Source organism: Oratosquilla oratoria, chromosome 8, assembly GCF_046742065.1.
Source record: "Oratosquilla oratoria isolate Oo_2021 chromosome 8, ASM4674206v1, whole genome shotgun sequence".
In the NCBI taxonomy this organism is placed as follows: Eukaryota; Metazoa; Arthropoda; class Malacostraca; order Stomatopoda; family Squillidae; genus Oratosquilla; species Oratosquilla oratoria.
The window spans coordinates 24,174,606-24,189,605 of NC_134784.1; the positions used below are offsets into that span (position 1 = coordinate 24,174,606).

Consider the following 15,000-nt stretch of genomic DNA (forward strand, 5'->3'; position numbering starts at 1 on the left):
TGATGATGATGATGATGAATGAAGCCACACGTATATCGGTAAGTACAATAAATACAAGAGACGTATTCTGCTGGTTTCCACTTGGATGATATCAAATAACAGTCAATAAACTATTTCATTGTGGAATTTCTGAACTGTATTTTTAGACCGATAATATCACTATCTCTGAAGACTTTAAACCAATGGCTCTTGACCTTTATTGGCTGTGACCAAAGATCCTGTCCAGATCGACCTTGATGACCCTTACCTTCACAAACGCTTTCATTTAAATCATAAAATCCTTGTGAAGTAAAAACGTGTGACAAAAACAATGTTTGGTTTAACCTTGGGGATTCTGCAATCAGAATGAATACTTTTGTGATCTTTTGAATAAGAATACTGGGGAAAATAATAAGTCCAGGAATCCTTTGTGACCCATTAGAATGTTCTGGTGACCCAACTTGACCCATCTTTGGTTCGCGACACCACTGCCTTACACAAATAGCTCGTAGGCAGGAGTTTAAACAAAGTGCCTTAATAAAGGACATGAGCCGAAATAATAAGACTAGGACAATATCTTCAGTCAATTCGGATGCCAGCCACGCAAACCAGGCAGATTAGACAAACAAAACCTCAGGAACCACACACACGTCACCTAAAAGCTGCACACGTACAAACAAGGAGTATTTTTTTTTTCCAAATTCAAAGGAATTTAAAAGAGTTATCCAGTAGAAAAACGTTAACAAACCCGTTGGGCATATTTCTGTTTTCCCCAGGCACAGACTATGCCACTGAAACGACCTACAGGGTGCCGGCTCACGCGTGAATGTACAAATACTGGAACAAGGCATTTTCCTCCCAACCTTTAGACTCACAAGTGTTAAATATCAATGGCGGTGGATTAGGCTTTAACAGCAAAGTCAAATTATCCTTAACTCTGAGTGTCCTTGTGTTCTGAAGGCACTTTGGGCTCCGACATCTTACCGGAACATCCGGTAAATGCGACTAAGGCATGGAAAGGCAATATCCGTAGAGGTTCCCAGAGATACAGAGTGCATAGAGCTTGTGGAACCATTACTCCAACACTGTGAGTGCTTACAGTCGCGCACCGGTGTGTACATTTTGTTGTGTAACCCGAGGGTTCTCAATCTATTTTCACATGTACACCGTGCTTATGAATTGCTATTCTTTAACCTCCTGTAGATGACTTCAACACTAATTCTAATCGTTCTGCATCCACTAAATGCTATTGGCTTTCGCATAGCGGTCGCACTTGTGAACCCCCATGACCTACTGGGGATCCACGGTCCACAGGTTAAGAACCACTAGTGTAACCAATCCCCCTTCTGGTGGCTTCTTCGCTTCTTCGGAACGGTTCCTCCAGTTCCCAGAAGCTTCTTCGGCCCTCGCTCTTCTTCTTCAGCCGCCGAGGTCCATCAGCCTCGCCGGCGCATCAGTTCGGGTCTTCGCCGTTCGACCTCGAGTGGGTGCTGCCGGACGAAGGCCCTTCGGGTCCGCATGCCCTCCTCCAGGGGTGCTGGCCGAAGTCGCTCGTACTCCCGACGAAGGAGGAGCCTCCTGAGTCGTCCTCCGAAGAGGCGCTGTGTGATCCACTCGACGTTGATTTTTTTTCCAAGTCATCCAAAATCTCTCTGACAAGACCTGACGGGCCGACGGCGGTGGGAACATCCTGGATATGTACCAAATAAAAAAAAAAAAGTAATAGTAAAAAAAAAAAAAAAAAAAATAAATAAATAAATAAATAAATAAAGATAAACAAATAAATGAATAAATAAACAAACAAATAGATAGATAATAAATAAACAAATAAATAAATAAACGAATAGATAAATAAATGAATAAAAACAAACAAATAAATATACAATAAATAAACAAATAAACGAATAAATAAGTAAATAAACAAACGAATAAATAAATAAATAAAAGACAAATTTAAAGAATGTTCTGAACCGGAGATACCAAGCGAGTAGATTTCCTTCGACTGAAAAATAAAAAATAAAGAAAACATTAACGTCGTCGTCATCCACTCCTCAGAACAATTCGCCCCTCAGCTGAATAAAATCGCCTGACGGCAGGCTAATGATCAACGCTAAGGTTACTGAACGCGACGAAAATGTTAATCGAGGTCGGTCGAGATGACCTTGTGACCTTAGGTCAAGTGTTGGAGGCTCCAGATGAACTCTAAACTTTTGCTGCGAATTCCCTCAGCTGAATAAAATCATCTGGCGGCAGCAGAAAGGACACTAAGGTCTCATGAAAGCAGACGTATGGAAGGTATGTGCTAGAATACATACATACATACACACACACACACGCTCTCTCTCTCTCTCTCTCACACACACACACACACACACACACCTCGTGGCGCTGTGGTTAGATTTCTCGGCTGCCATCACCGGCGGTCCGGGTTAGACTCTCGCCCAGGGCTGAAATAATTTCAGTATCACTTCGCTGCGGGGTGTTACTCCAACTCTCGTGGGCGGGGAGTTGGGTGTGTGTGTGCGTGTAAGGTCACAGTATTACCCATAGATCGGTCATACGAGGTCTGAGCTCTCATCCGGGAGGTTGATAACTGACGATCATGAGTCCAACACGTGATCTAGACCATGGTGAATCACACACACACACACACACACACACACACACACACACACACACACACACACACACACACACACACATACACACACACACACACACAAACACGGGCAAACGCATTCAATCTCCGTCTGGTAAATTGACTGGACAAATCGACCCACTTGCTGTTTTTAGGTGAGGCTCGAACACAGCACCGACATGCAAACATGCAGATCATGGCAAGAACCGAATGAGGGGGGCATTGCCACGAGCCACGAGCAGCCACGAGCCTCCCAGAGAATCAATTCGAACGCGTGACTTTTGCTTGAGATCGCGCTAAACAGAGCGTCATAAAACGCCGCGTTGTCGCGTATCCAGCTTACGAACCAAAACAAAGGGTGGTCTTCAGCCCTCCGGTCACGGAAGTCACGACAACTCTAAACATGTTTGATACACGCAGCTACACTACAGTATTCTCAAACGCAAGCATGCATGCACACAACTCCCATATGCATGCATACATAAATATATAAATACATTACACACATAGGCGACCACGCATACAAACACAAACACACACACACACACACATACACACACACACACACTACGGGTCACCACGATGATAGCTCCCCTCCCGTATAATTCAACTAGGTAAACACACACACACACACACACACACACACACACACACACACACACACACACACACACGGGGTAACATGAAAACACCAGCCCCCCCTCCCCTCCCCTTCCCTCCGCCCATGCGGGGAATCCCTCCATGTATGTGTAAATCCACATGCCAGATGTCCATTTTGGGCGGAATCCACCAAGCAACTCGAGGACCCTCACTCGCGGTACCCATCTCTGATCTCAGCATCGCACAGAACCCACAGGAACGGTCTTCGATGGCACAGGGGACGCGTACACATGCGCGCGTTGGGGAGGGGGTAGGGGAGGGGTGTTAGAGGAGGACGGGAGAAGGGGGGTGGGAAGGGCATAACACCGACGATACTCCACAATGGTAACATCACTCGTTATTACACCGTGTTACGACCGACAAGGTCATCTTAACGTTTAAACTTGTTCACGTCTACTGACGACATTTCCTTCTAGTTACTGCTGCCTGGCGATTTCATTCAGCCGAAGGGACGAGAAGGTTCGAGTCCCACTCCGGGGGTTTCAAGAGTCACCTGATCCCCTCGAGGAGGACCCACGACCGCAACTGCCGCAGGGAACACCTTCCGCATGCGGTAACAGCCCTGGGCCCGCATGTGGTGACCTCCCAGCACACCCCGTGACCTGCCCGTTGTGACCTCTCCCAGTGGTCAACCGCAATTCTCGATCCTGACGGGGACTCCGGCAGGGAGGAAGACCACGTCTGCGCCTCTTCTCTCTAATGACGACATGAAGAAAGAAAGAAAGAAAGAAAGAAAGGAAAAGAAAAAAAAAGATGCGCCACGACTACAGCCGCGATCAAACTTGTGTTATTTCGAGTAAATTTCCTTTCACCTCCTTTGCCGTTTCTGCTACGGGAAAAGAATTATCTTGGTGTATATTATATATAGTGTTATTAGTAAGTGAGTGTGTGTGTGTGTGTGTGTGTGTATGCGAGTTGATCATAGACTCATCATTCGTACAACTAAATATGTACAAATATTCACAGTTATATCACAGAGGTTGGGTTAACGTGTGGCTGATAATGAAGATAGAAACGCTGGTAATCTATTATCCATAATAACAAAAACGACAACAACAACAACAACAACAACAACAACAACAACAACAACAACAACAACGTCCTGTTGATGTCGGTATATACATCTCCTGCAAGATCTTATACTCAATTATGATATGATAATTTGTCTTAATTAAAAAAAAAATCTTAAGTTAAAAGATTTAAAGTAAAAGTCCACCTTTCTCACATCCCTGGGGGCCACGATGTTCAGTTCTTCATATATACAATGTTCACAACGTTATGGTGAACATTTGTAGGTGTTCATTAATGTCTTCTCCATCCGTCACTGTTTTGGTTGTTGAAACGTAACAACAAATGTATACATCATACAATTTTACACTAAACATTGGTCTAAAACTAAGAACAAGACGTCACGTTAACGGGGGTCACGAAGAAAATGAAGGAAGATGTCGAAAGTTAAGACCAAAGAAGGCAAACTCAAGGAGACCTTGGGTGACTGTGGTCGCTGTCGGTGGCGCCATCTCTTGAACGAAAATAAAACTAAATATTGAAACCATGAGGGAGGATAAGGGAGAGGTTGTTTCGGGTAATTTTGACAAATTTAGGAGAAATGTTGATAGAATTGCATCATGATTATTTTTTCATATTAGGTAACGGAAGCTCGCTGGCTGAGCGGGTTAGGGCGTCGTTACTTGCGGCGAGGGGATGGCGGTTCGAATCCTGCCAACGGCGAAGTTGAGCCAAGGGCATGGTTCATTGAATTCCACGCTACAAAGCCCTCTGTGAGGGGCACCGCCCTAGCCTTCCGATAGGGGGGAGTTTGTGACGTTAAACCATATCCAGGTAATGGCTATTCTATACGGTATATCTGTATGTATATTTTGTGGGAAATTGTCAAGCACTTACCTGATTTCTGCAGAAAATTCCACTCCTGAGTCAATCTCCACTCCTTGGTTTCACATCGTTCGTTTCAATCACTCTCTATCCCACTGTTTCTCAACCTTAAGGTTCCCCGGAACCCTAAGGTTCCGCAAAAGTTCCCTAAGGGTTCCGCGAGAACAAGTGAGATAAGCTAATGCACTTTTTATTTTTTTATCTAATTCCATATATGTAATATAATTAAACACGTACGACATATTCTTGGTTATTGTAATAATGTAATATAGACATCATCCTATCTAACCTATTACTACGAGGAAAATAAAACGATATATATATTTTTTTTTTTTCGCAGGGGTTCCTTGAGACATGCAATTCAATTTAAAGGTTACACAAGGGTAAAAAGGTTGAGAAACGCTGTTCTATCCTAACAGCTAAATCCTAGCACAGTTCCGCTTGCTTCCTCCTCATTTCACTCGCGCGCACACTCACTCCCAACAAGCAATTTTGTAAAAAAAATTGTATATATGTATGTATAAATTGTATTTTATTTTGTTGAATAAACCTTAACTAACTAACTAACTCCCGATGCACCGATCACACTGACCGGCATCGAAACACGGGCATCCCCGCCCCAGGGGTACCAACTGCACGCACCTTTCGACCTCGCCCCAGGGGTACCAACCACGCGTCCCCGTCTGTACCACATTCAAGCCACACATATTAAGGACTTCTTCCCTTTTATAAGGAAGGTAGCCAAGTCAAAGACACGAATCCACTTCCACCCATTCCACTTCCCTTCCACCGCCTTTGTTCCCTCTCATATTAGCTCCTCGTGGATGAAGGTCATCCCTATTCCCTACCCACTGCCCAGATCGTTAGAAATGCAGCAAGGCACAGCACATCTATGGCAGAGTCGCTTCACCTCATCGGTTACCCTCCTCCCCATCCCCTCGTGCGGGAAATGGAGAAGACGAAGAGAAATCCCTTCTGGCTGTGTCAAAAAATCCATATACAGCCATCCTCAACTCACCCCCATCCCCTCCCGTCTCCCTTCCTTACTCAACAGGCATTCCCCTGTTGTTCAAAGTCTTATCCCATCCATCCACCTCATCCTCGGTCGTCCCTTCAAGTTCACCCCATCCACACCTCTTTTACTAATCCTTTGTCACTCGTTCTCTCCATGTTTCCAAACCATTCCAAAAATCTTTCATCAGTCTCATTTGCAAGCCTCCTTTCCATCCGAGGTTTCCTCCTCATCTTCGCATTTCTCACGCTATCCAACCTTGTAACTCCTACCATACTTCTCTGACACTTCATCACATTTAAACTTCTCCTTCCTGCATTTCTTAAAGTCCAAGTCTCCGACCCATCAGTGTCGTAAACATGATCACCATAATTATAATCTTCGCTTTGTATATATTCCTAGATGCCTATTTCTCATGGCACCTTTTAATTCCCCATAAGATTGACTTGTTTCTCTCTTGTAATAATAATGCAGGGACTGAACAAAGAAAAGGAAGAAAGGATATGACAAATAGAGGCGATTTAATTTACTTGATACTCTTTATTTTTCAACACAAACGCAAAAAACTCGTAAAGAAATGTATGTGCGTGTATATATATATATATACTGCCACATCAAATTTTGTGATGTTCTTAGAACAGCCAAAAAAAGAGATTTCAATCAACTAATTATGTTCGAATTACCAACACTCAATTAAAATGAACACTCCAAGGTAGGGGTTCTCAACCTTTTCCCGTTTTCTACATACCCCGAGGGTCATCAGACTATCGACTCTGACACAGAATACAGAATGGTAATATATTAAGATCAATTATATAAATAATAGCACAGCAATCGATATCAAATGGTTTGCACTGTAATGACTCTGTCCATCAGCTAAGCATTAGCATAAAAAACAAAGTACCATTTTTTTCTCTCTCTCTCTCTGGAGATTTTAATGCTTAAGTAATCTTTCGCTGATGATCTAAATGCCACTGTGAATCTTCCTACAAACTCCTGGGAGTTCGGGAACCTCAGGTTCAGAACCTCTGGTCTAAGGAATAGCTAGAACACACTTGAATTCTGTTGATGCACTGAACAGGATATGTGTCATAAAGAATATAATATTTGGTCATTATTGAATACCATCAAAGTCCATTCAATGAATGACTAAATGTTACAACAAGCTTAGGTTTTGTTTCTGAAATTATTAAAGTTTAATTTTTGTACATCCGTATGTAAAAACCTGCACGATTGTCAAAATGAATTTTAAGAATGAACTAAAACAACAAAAGAAAAATTATAATGACTACAAAAAAATAGAGACACAGCTTCCTGATAAATGTATCCTACAGAATAATTCTATGATATGTAACTCTTTCAACTGTATCTGCAATTGCAAATGAACCTCATAAACATCCTGTGTGGCAAAGTTTAGCTTCTAACACTCCTCGTCGCCCACTGTGGCTATCTTGAATTTGATCTCCATATCAATGAAGAAAATTGTGAATGCTTTATGAACTTTCTTCGTACACATTTCCTTGAAGCTCGCCAGTGTTTCTGCTGTTGTGGCCCGGGCCTAATTGGAGTACAGAAAGGGAAAAAAATCTCAAATTTGAAAAAAAAAATACAATAAGATCAATAGATCAATGGATAGGTATACAAAGGAACAAATGAATTATTAAAGAATAAATGAATAAATGAGTAAATGAATATGTAAATCATTGAATAAACACGCAAACAAATAAACAAATAGATAAACAGATAAATAAGTAAATAGATAAATAGAACAGATATGATTAATGTTTCGACTATGATAAAAGAGTGTGTTATGAAAGAATACAGCAAGGTTACGCCTTCAAGAAATCGTTTTCTTTAAATTACATCCACCATAGATAATTTTCTGTATCAATTATTGTCACCCATTGAAGTTAGTAGTTATGTAAATATATCTCGAATAACTATTTTAAGTTTCTCGTGTCAATATGTAAATACGTATGAGTGCATGTACTAATTTTCTATATGGTAACAATAGTATTTTATGCACTTATATCTGTACTATGCTTCTAAATGTGACCCCTCACCAATATGGTTGTAACGTACCATTACAAGAATACACAAAAAAGTACTTCTACATATAATCCTACTATTCCTATACTGTCAACGGTATTGCCCAGTACAATATATTCTGTAATTTCATTGAACTGCAATTGTGAAATACAAATGTGTAGGTCTAAGAGCATGTATTCAGACATTTTCTTGTTTTATTTCTATCATTATCATTATAATCATTATTGTCAATGTTGCCATTACTACCATTATTGATAAGGGAGGAATGAAGGTGGAGGTAGAATGTAGACTGAGAGAAGCAGGTAAATGTCTTGGGGGAATAAAAAATGTAATGAGAAATAGACATTTGGAAATGGATGCTAAGAGGAGATTGTATGAAGGTGTGATTGTGCCGACAGCAATGTATAGGGCAGAAACATGGAACATAAGAGAGGAAGAGAGAAAGAGTTGAGATGAAATGTCTGAGGAGTAGGTAGGGGTTACTAGGCTGGATAGAGTGAGAAACGAGGAGGTGAGGAGGAGAGCGGGGGTAGAAAAGGAGTAGAGAGATGGGGTTGATGAAAAAGTATTGGGATGGTTTGGAACATGGAAAGAATGAAAAAGGAAATAATATAAAAACAAGTGTGGAAGGCAGAGGTGGAGGAAGTGAACATGAGGGGGCGACCAAAGATGAGATGGATGGATGGGGTAAATGGGGCGCTTGGAAAGAGAGGAATGTCTGTTGAGAAAGAAAGGGAGAAGACAGAAGAAAGGGGTGAGTGGAGAATGGTTGTGTATGGAAGATGCTGTGATGCATGGAAAGGAGTGTGTAGTGGGTGGGTGGGGGGGTTAGGGAGTATGTGTGAATGATATTTTGACGTAGCCCGAAGGGATCTCCCCTCGCCTTCTCTTTTCTGCATGAGGGGACGGAGAAGGTGGGGTCGCCGATTAAACGAGGCGGCCTTGCTGTGGATGTGCTGTGCCTTGCAGAATTGCTTCAGACCCAGGGCAGTGGGCGAGATCCAGAGATGACCCGTCATCCAGGAGTAGCCAACAAAAGAGGGAGGGAGGAGTGGTGAATGGGAGTGGAGTATGTGGGGATGAAATGGGTGGGAGTGGATTTGTGCCTTTTGATTTTGGTTACCTCCCTCGTAAGGAGGGGAAAGCCCTTGGTATATGTATGTATGTATGTATGTATGTATGTATGTATGTATGTATGTTTGTATGTATCATTATCATCATCATTATTATTATAGATATCACTGTTATCATTATTATCATCATTATCATTATCATTATCATTATTATTATTATTATTATTATTATTATTATTATTATTATCATTATTATTATTATTATCATTATTATTATTATTATTATTATTATTATTATTATTATTATCATTATTATTATTATTACTACTAATATTACTGATACCATTATTATAATTATTATAACCATCATCATCATTATTATTATTATAATCATTATACATCTTGCGACATCGCTTTTGACCCAGAGCAGTGGACAGGATGCAGGGATGACCCGTCATCCAGGAGTTGCCAAGATAAGAGGGAGGGGAGAGGGTGGAGGGGAGTGGGGATGGAATGAGTGGGAGTGGTTTCTATGCCTTTGTTTTTTGGCTACCTCCCTTATAAAGGGGAAAAAGCTTTTGGTATATGTATGTATGTATGTATGTATTAATATTATTATTATTGTTATTATTATTATTATCATCATTATCATTATTATTATTATTATTATTATTATTATTATTATTATTATTATTATTATTATTATTATTATTATTATTATTATTATTATTATTATTAATTATTATTATTGTCACTACTTACCGAGACTGTTACTGTTTTGGAATCGAGGACCGTATCAATAGACAAGTACCAAACGGCATCCCATGTGTCCCACAGAATATTGAGCACCTCCTTTTCCAGCTGTTCAGACGAAATAATACGTTAATCATCATGGAATAAATCTTCAGAATTTAGATGTATACAAGACTAAGTAGATGACATAAATATTTCATAATCAATAATATCTAATGTATCAACTTTGAGGTGTGTGTTTATATATATGGATGTATATATATCTATATATATATATATATATATATATATATATATATATATATATATGTCTGTGTGTGTGTGTGTGTGTGTGTGTGTGTGTGTGTGTGTGTGTGTGTGTGTGTGTGTGTGTGTGTGTGTGTGTGTGTGTGTGTGTGATTATATATGTGTTTAAGTAGGCCTGTGTGTTTTTATGTATATGTGTATGAAAATATGTATGTATGTGTGTATGTGGTGTATGTATGTATATATGTATGTATGTATGCATGTATGTGTGTGAAACAATGGCAAACAAGATAAGTTAAAATAAATAAATAAATAGACAAACAATCGATTAAAAGAATACGTAAGAAGACAACTAAATCAATCATTATTTGGACTAAAAGAAACACAGGAGCTTTGATTTGCTATAGGTGATTGGAACCAAAGTTCCAATACATTGTGAGAGGATTTCACTCACCCAAACGATGGCTTCCTCAGGAATTTTTTTCTTTTTTCCCTTTATGTCAATAACTATGTCGAAGTCTATCGGACTATCTGGCAGAGGTATACTTGCAAAGAACGTGGGCTCTGGATTGAGACGAAAAATAAATAAATAAATAAATAATAATAACAGAATAGAATAGATAAAACAAAATATAGGTATACGGAATAAAACGAATCAAAATTAGAATTAAAAGAATATATAAATAAACAAAAGAAAACTACGAAGCTGAAACACATTTCTTGAGGTGACATAACACGCTCTAATACACATTTCGTTCCCAACATAAAAACATCCTTCAGACGACTACAGAGACGAAGATTGCAACGAACATCTTGAACGCTATGTACCGATCCATACCTCCGCTTACGTCACTGATGTTGTATTGACTCAGGGGCGTTGTGAGGTTCGCCCAGAGGACGAGAGCTCCAGCCTCAGACCAGACCAGATCCGGAAGGACCCAGTTGAGGTCTTCATCCACCTCAATGACGTCGCTGGAGAGAGAGAGAGAGAGAGAGAAAAATCAATTATAAAAACAACGATGTATACAGTATATATACATATATGTATATATATATATATATATATATATATATATATATATATATAACGTCTATTACTTCTCTAACGGTTTCCAGCATATTTGAATATACAGTATGTGTGTGTGTGTGAAATTCACCATGGACTTAGATCACGTGTTCGACTCGTGATCGACAGCTATTTCCCTCCCGGATGAAAGCTCAGAGCTCATATATGACCGATCTATGGGTAATGCTGTGACCTTACACGCACCCCCCCTCAACTCCCCGCCCACGAGAGTTGGAGTAACGATTCGCAGTGCAGCAACACTGAACTTATTTCAGCCCTGGGTGGGATTCGAACTCGGACCGGTGTAGTAGCAGTTGCGAACGCTACCACTGCGCCGTCGAGTGTGTGTGTGCATGTACATATGTATATATACACATACATATACACAAGATATTTTTATTCATTATTACCTTATTCCTACAGAAGTCTCAATGATGCCTGGGTAATGCTGAAAGAGAATTTGATGGTTTCATTATCAACAGGTTTGGGCGTAAATAATGAGGATTTTTTGTGTCAATTCATTGACATTTAATACAAAAAAAAAGTAAATGGATAGAAAATAAAAATGAATTGATGAATAAGTGAATAGGTAACTGAATAGATTAATGAATATATGAATACATACATGAATGAATGGATGAATAAACACGTAAATGAATGATTGAATTGATGAATAAATGAACAGATGAATGAACATATAAATAAATAAATGAAAGAAGAATGAATATATCAAATAAATAAACGAATTAGTAAATGAATATATTGATAAATAAATGCATGAATGATTGAATAGATAACTAACTAGGCAAATAAATAAACATATAAATGAGTAAATGAATCAATGGATGATTGAATAGATAACTAACTAGACAAATAGATAAATAGATAAATGAATTAATGAATTAATATATTGATATATAAACGAATGAATGATTGATTGATACTTCTTCCATTATCTGTTAACCCATAGGATGTGGCCGGCAAAACCAGCAGCGTTGCCACGTCTAAACCATCTCCAAAGAAAACGGGGAGACACCGTTTTCTTTATATTTGCATGTATGACCGGTATAATTAAACTACAAGCGGCCCGAAGACCGGCACTCAGCTTCTTTATGTAATTACTACACCCCCCAACCCCATGGAAACTCCTAGGTCGGGAGCCGGGGCAACGTCGCCTGACCTGAGATGCCACATCGTTTAAAAAGTCTCTTCTTTTCTTTACATGTATAACAATTACTCATATCACCTACCATTTAATGAAAAAATCAATATGCATTTAGAATATTCCATGTTAACATACTCTGGGTAGTGGGCAGCTTCCGGTATATGCTGAATGTTTTGATTCAGTACGTGACAACATGGCAGACAACACCTTGTGGGTCACGAGATAATGAAAATAGTATATAGAAATAGATAAACGAATTAATGAATGAATACATTGATAAATAAACGAATGAATGATTGAACAGATAACTAACTAGACAAATAAATAGATAAATGAATAAATGAATGAATAAATACAAATAAAAAGGGTCACCATAAATATGTCGGGGTCAACAGGACTTGAGGTTTCTTTGTCGATCACTCGAAGTGTCAGGTTGAAGACTTGTCCGGCTTCCATGGACGTTGGTGGGGAGATCAACTCTAGCAGGAGATCCATCGAGACGACGCTGCCGACAGATAGGATAGAAGCGCCAGTAAGTTACTGTTCACAACAACAACAACAACAACAACAACAACAACAACGACAACAACAACAACAACAACAACAACAACAACAACAACAACAACAACAACAACGACGACGACGACGACAACAACAACAACAACAACGACAACAACGACAACAACAATAACAACGACAATATCCAGACCTTCTGAGCTACCAGAAGAGGCTGGATGACCGCATTGTGGACAACTGCCCTGGATGTGACACTTTGCCCCATACTATTAAACACATAATGGAAGACTGCATTGTACACAATCACGCAAACAACACAACATACACTCTGTAAAGAATTTGTGGGGGCCGTGGCATTCCTTGGGGAGACGGGACTGCTCGGACAGAGTCTAGGAAACAACAACAACAACAACAGCAACAACGACAACAACAACAGATACAATAGATGCAATGATAAACTACAATCCACAATATCTTATCCAATGATCTACTGTACCTATTTATTGAACTACTTATTCTCTTATGTATTTATTTGTTCATTTATTTATTTATTTACTTGTTCATATTTGACACAGAACGAAAATAGTTAAGTTGTTACTTCTTACAAAGAAAGAAGTGATTAGAATTATGGGAAGATTACTGCTAAGTTATATATGAATTTAAAAAAAATCTGATTTCAGATTCCGGTGATTTCAATGAAGTATGCTAAAGTCGAAGACTACATCTCGCATGTATATATATATATATATATATATATGTATATATATATATATATATATATACATATACACATATACATATCATTGGTGAGAAATGTGGTTACATATTTGTAAATCACAACTGACACCACATTCGGAAGAGAGTTAAATAAATTAAATCACCGGATGGACTGGGACAAATCTGAACTTATCAACAAATCAGGCTGTGGGCTCAGAAGGAGAATGGTGGAATCCACTTTAATAGATTATCTGCCCACTAGGTTGCTATAGAAGATAGCATCCTCCTCCCACTTTGTACTACTGAAGAGGGTTGCGGTTAGCAATCGAAATATATGGAATCGCTTATTCAACTCTCTCTTTCTTCCGACTATGGTGTCAGTTGTGACATATACACATATATACATATGCATATTTATACATATATGTACACACACACACACACACACACACACACACACACACACACACACACACACACACACACACACACACACACATATATATATATACACACATATATATATATATACATGTATATATGTATACATAAATATGTATATATATATATATATATATATATATATATATAAACAAAAATTCACTTTAATTTTAAGCCATCAACATCGAGAAACTCGAGGAAGCTTACATGCAGAAATTGATACGTGGTGCAGCTAAGGACTCGAACCTCCACTGGCACGCAACTAGTGACAGTGACTTAACCGATTGCGCAATATATACACACACATAGACAGACGGACAGAAAGAGAGAGAGAGAGAGAGAGAGAGAGAGAGAGAGAGAGAGAGAGAGAGAGAGAGAGAGAGAGAGAGAGAGAGAGAGAGAGAGAGAGAGAGAGTTAATGAAAATCCATCTTACGTATAAATGATGTCAAACTCGACGGACAAGTCGGGTGCCGTGGCAGAGGGAACGACACTGAAGGTGAGCTCGTAACCTTCCCCGACCCTACTGATGGCGAGGTCACCGAAGGTCACCTCCGAGTTTTCGAACTGAAGCACAGTCTGACCCAGAAGCTCTGCCTCGGGGCCACCTGAGAGGTGGACCTCCATCTGCCACTGGTCAACGATGCTAGAAGGCATTAAGTTGCCCTGGAAATGGAAGGACCAGTTTGTATTATTTATTTGTCTATTCGTTGATTTACTTATTCTTTTATTTATTTATTTATTTATTTATTTATCTATTTATTTATTTATTTATTTGTTTATATATCTACTT

General features: G+C 39.3%; 1 protein-coding gene across 1 annotated transcript in view; it reads right to left on the bottom strand.

Annotated features, from left to right (window-relative positions):
* Positions 1–6,702: 6,702 nt before the first annotated feature.
* The window catches only part of LOC143027645 (fibrocystin-L-like), a 94,448-nt gene continuing 86,150 nt past the window's right edge, over positions 6,703–15,000 (bottom strand). Inside the window, exons 73-79 of the mRNA XM_076189041.1 lie at positions 14,644–14,873; positions 12,907–13,039; positions 11,780–11,817; positions 11,142–11,275; positions 10,758–10,867; positions 10,067–10,165; positions 6,703–7,740 (exon numbers count right to left, since the gene is read on the bottom strand). Of these exons, the coding sequence (XP_076045156.1) occupies positions 7,603–7,740; positions 10,067–10,165; positions 10,758–10,867; positions 11,142–11,275; positions 11,780–11,817; positions 12,907–13,039; positions 14,644–14,873 (882 nt within the window). The 3' untranslated portion in view covers positions 6,703–7,602. The remainder of the gene's footprint in view (positions 7,741–10,066; positions 10,166–10,757; positions 10,868–11,141; positions 11,276–11,779; positions 11,818–12,906; positions 13,040–14,643; positions 14,874–15,000) is intronic.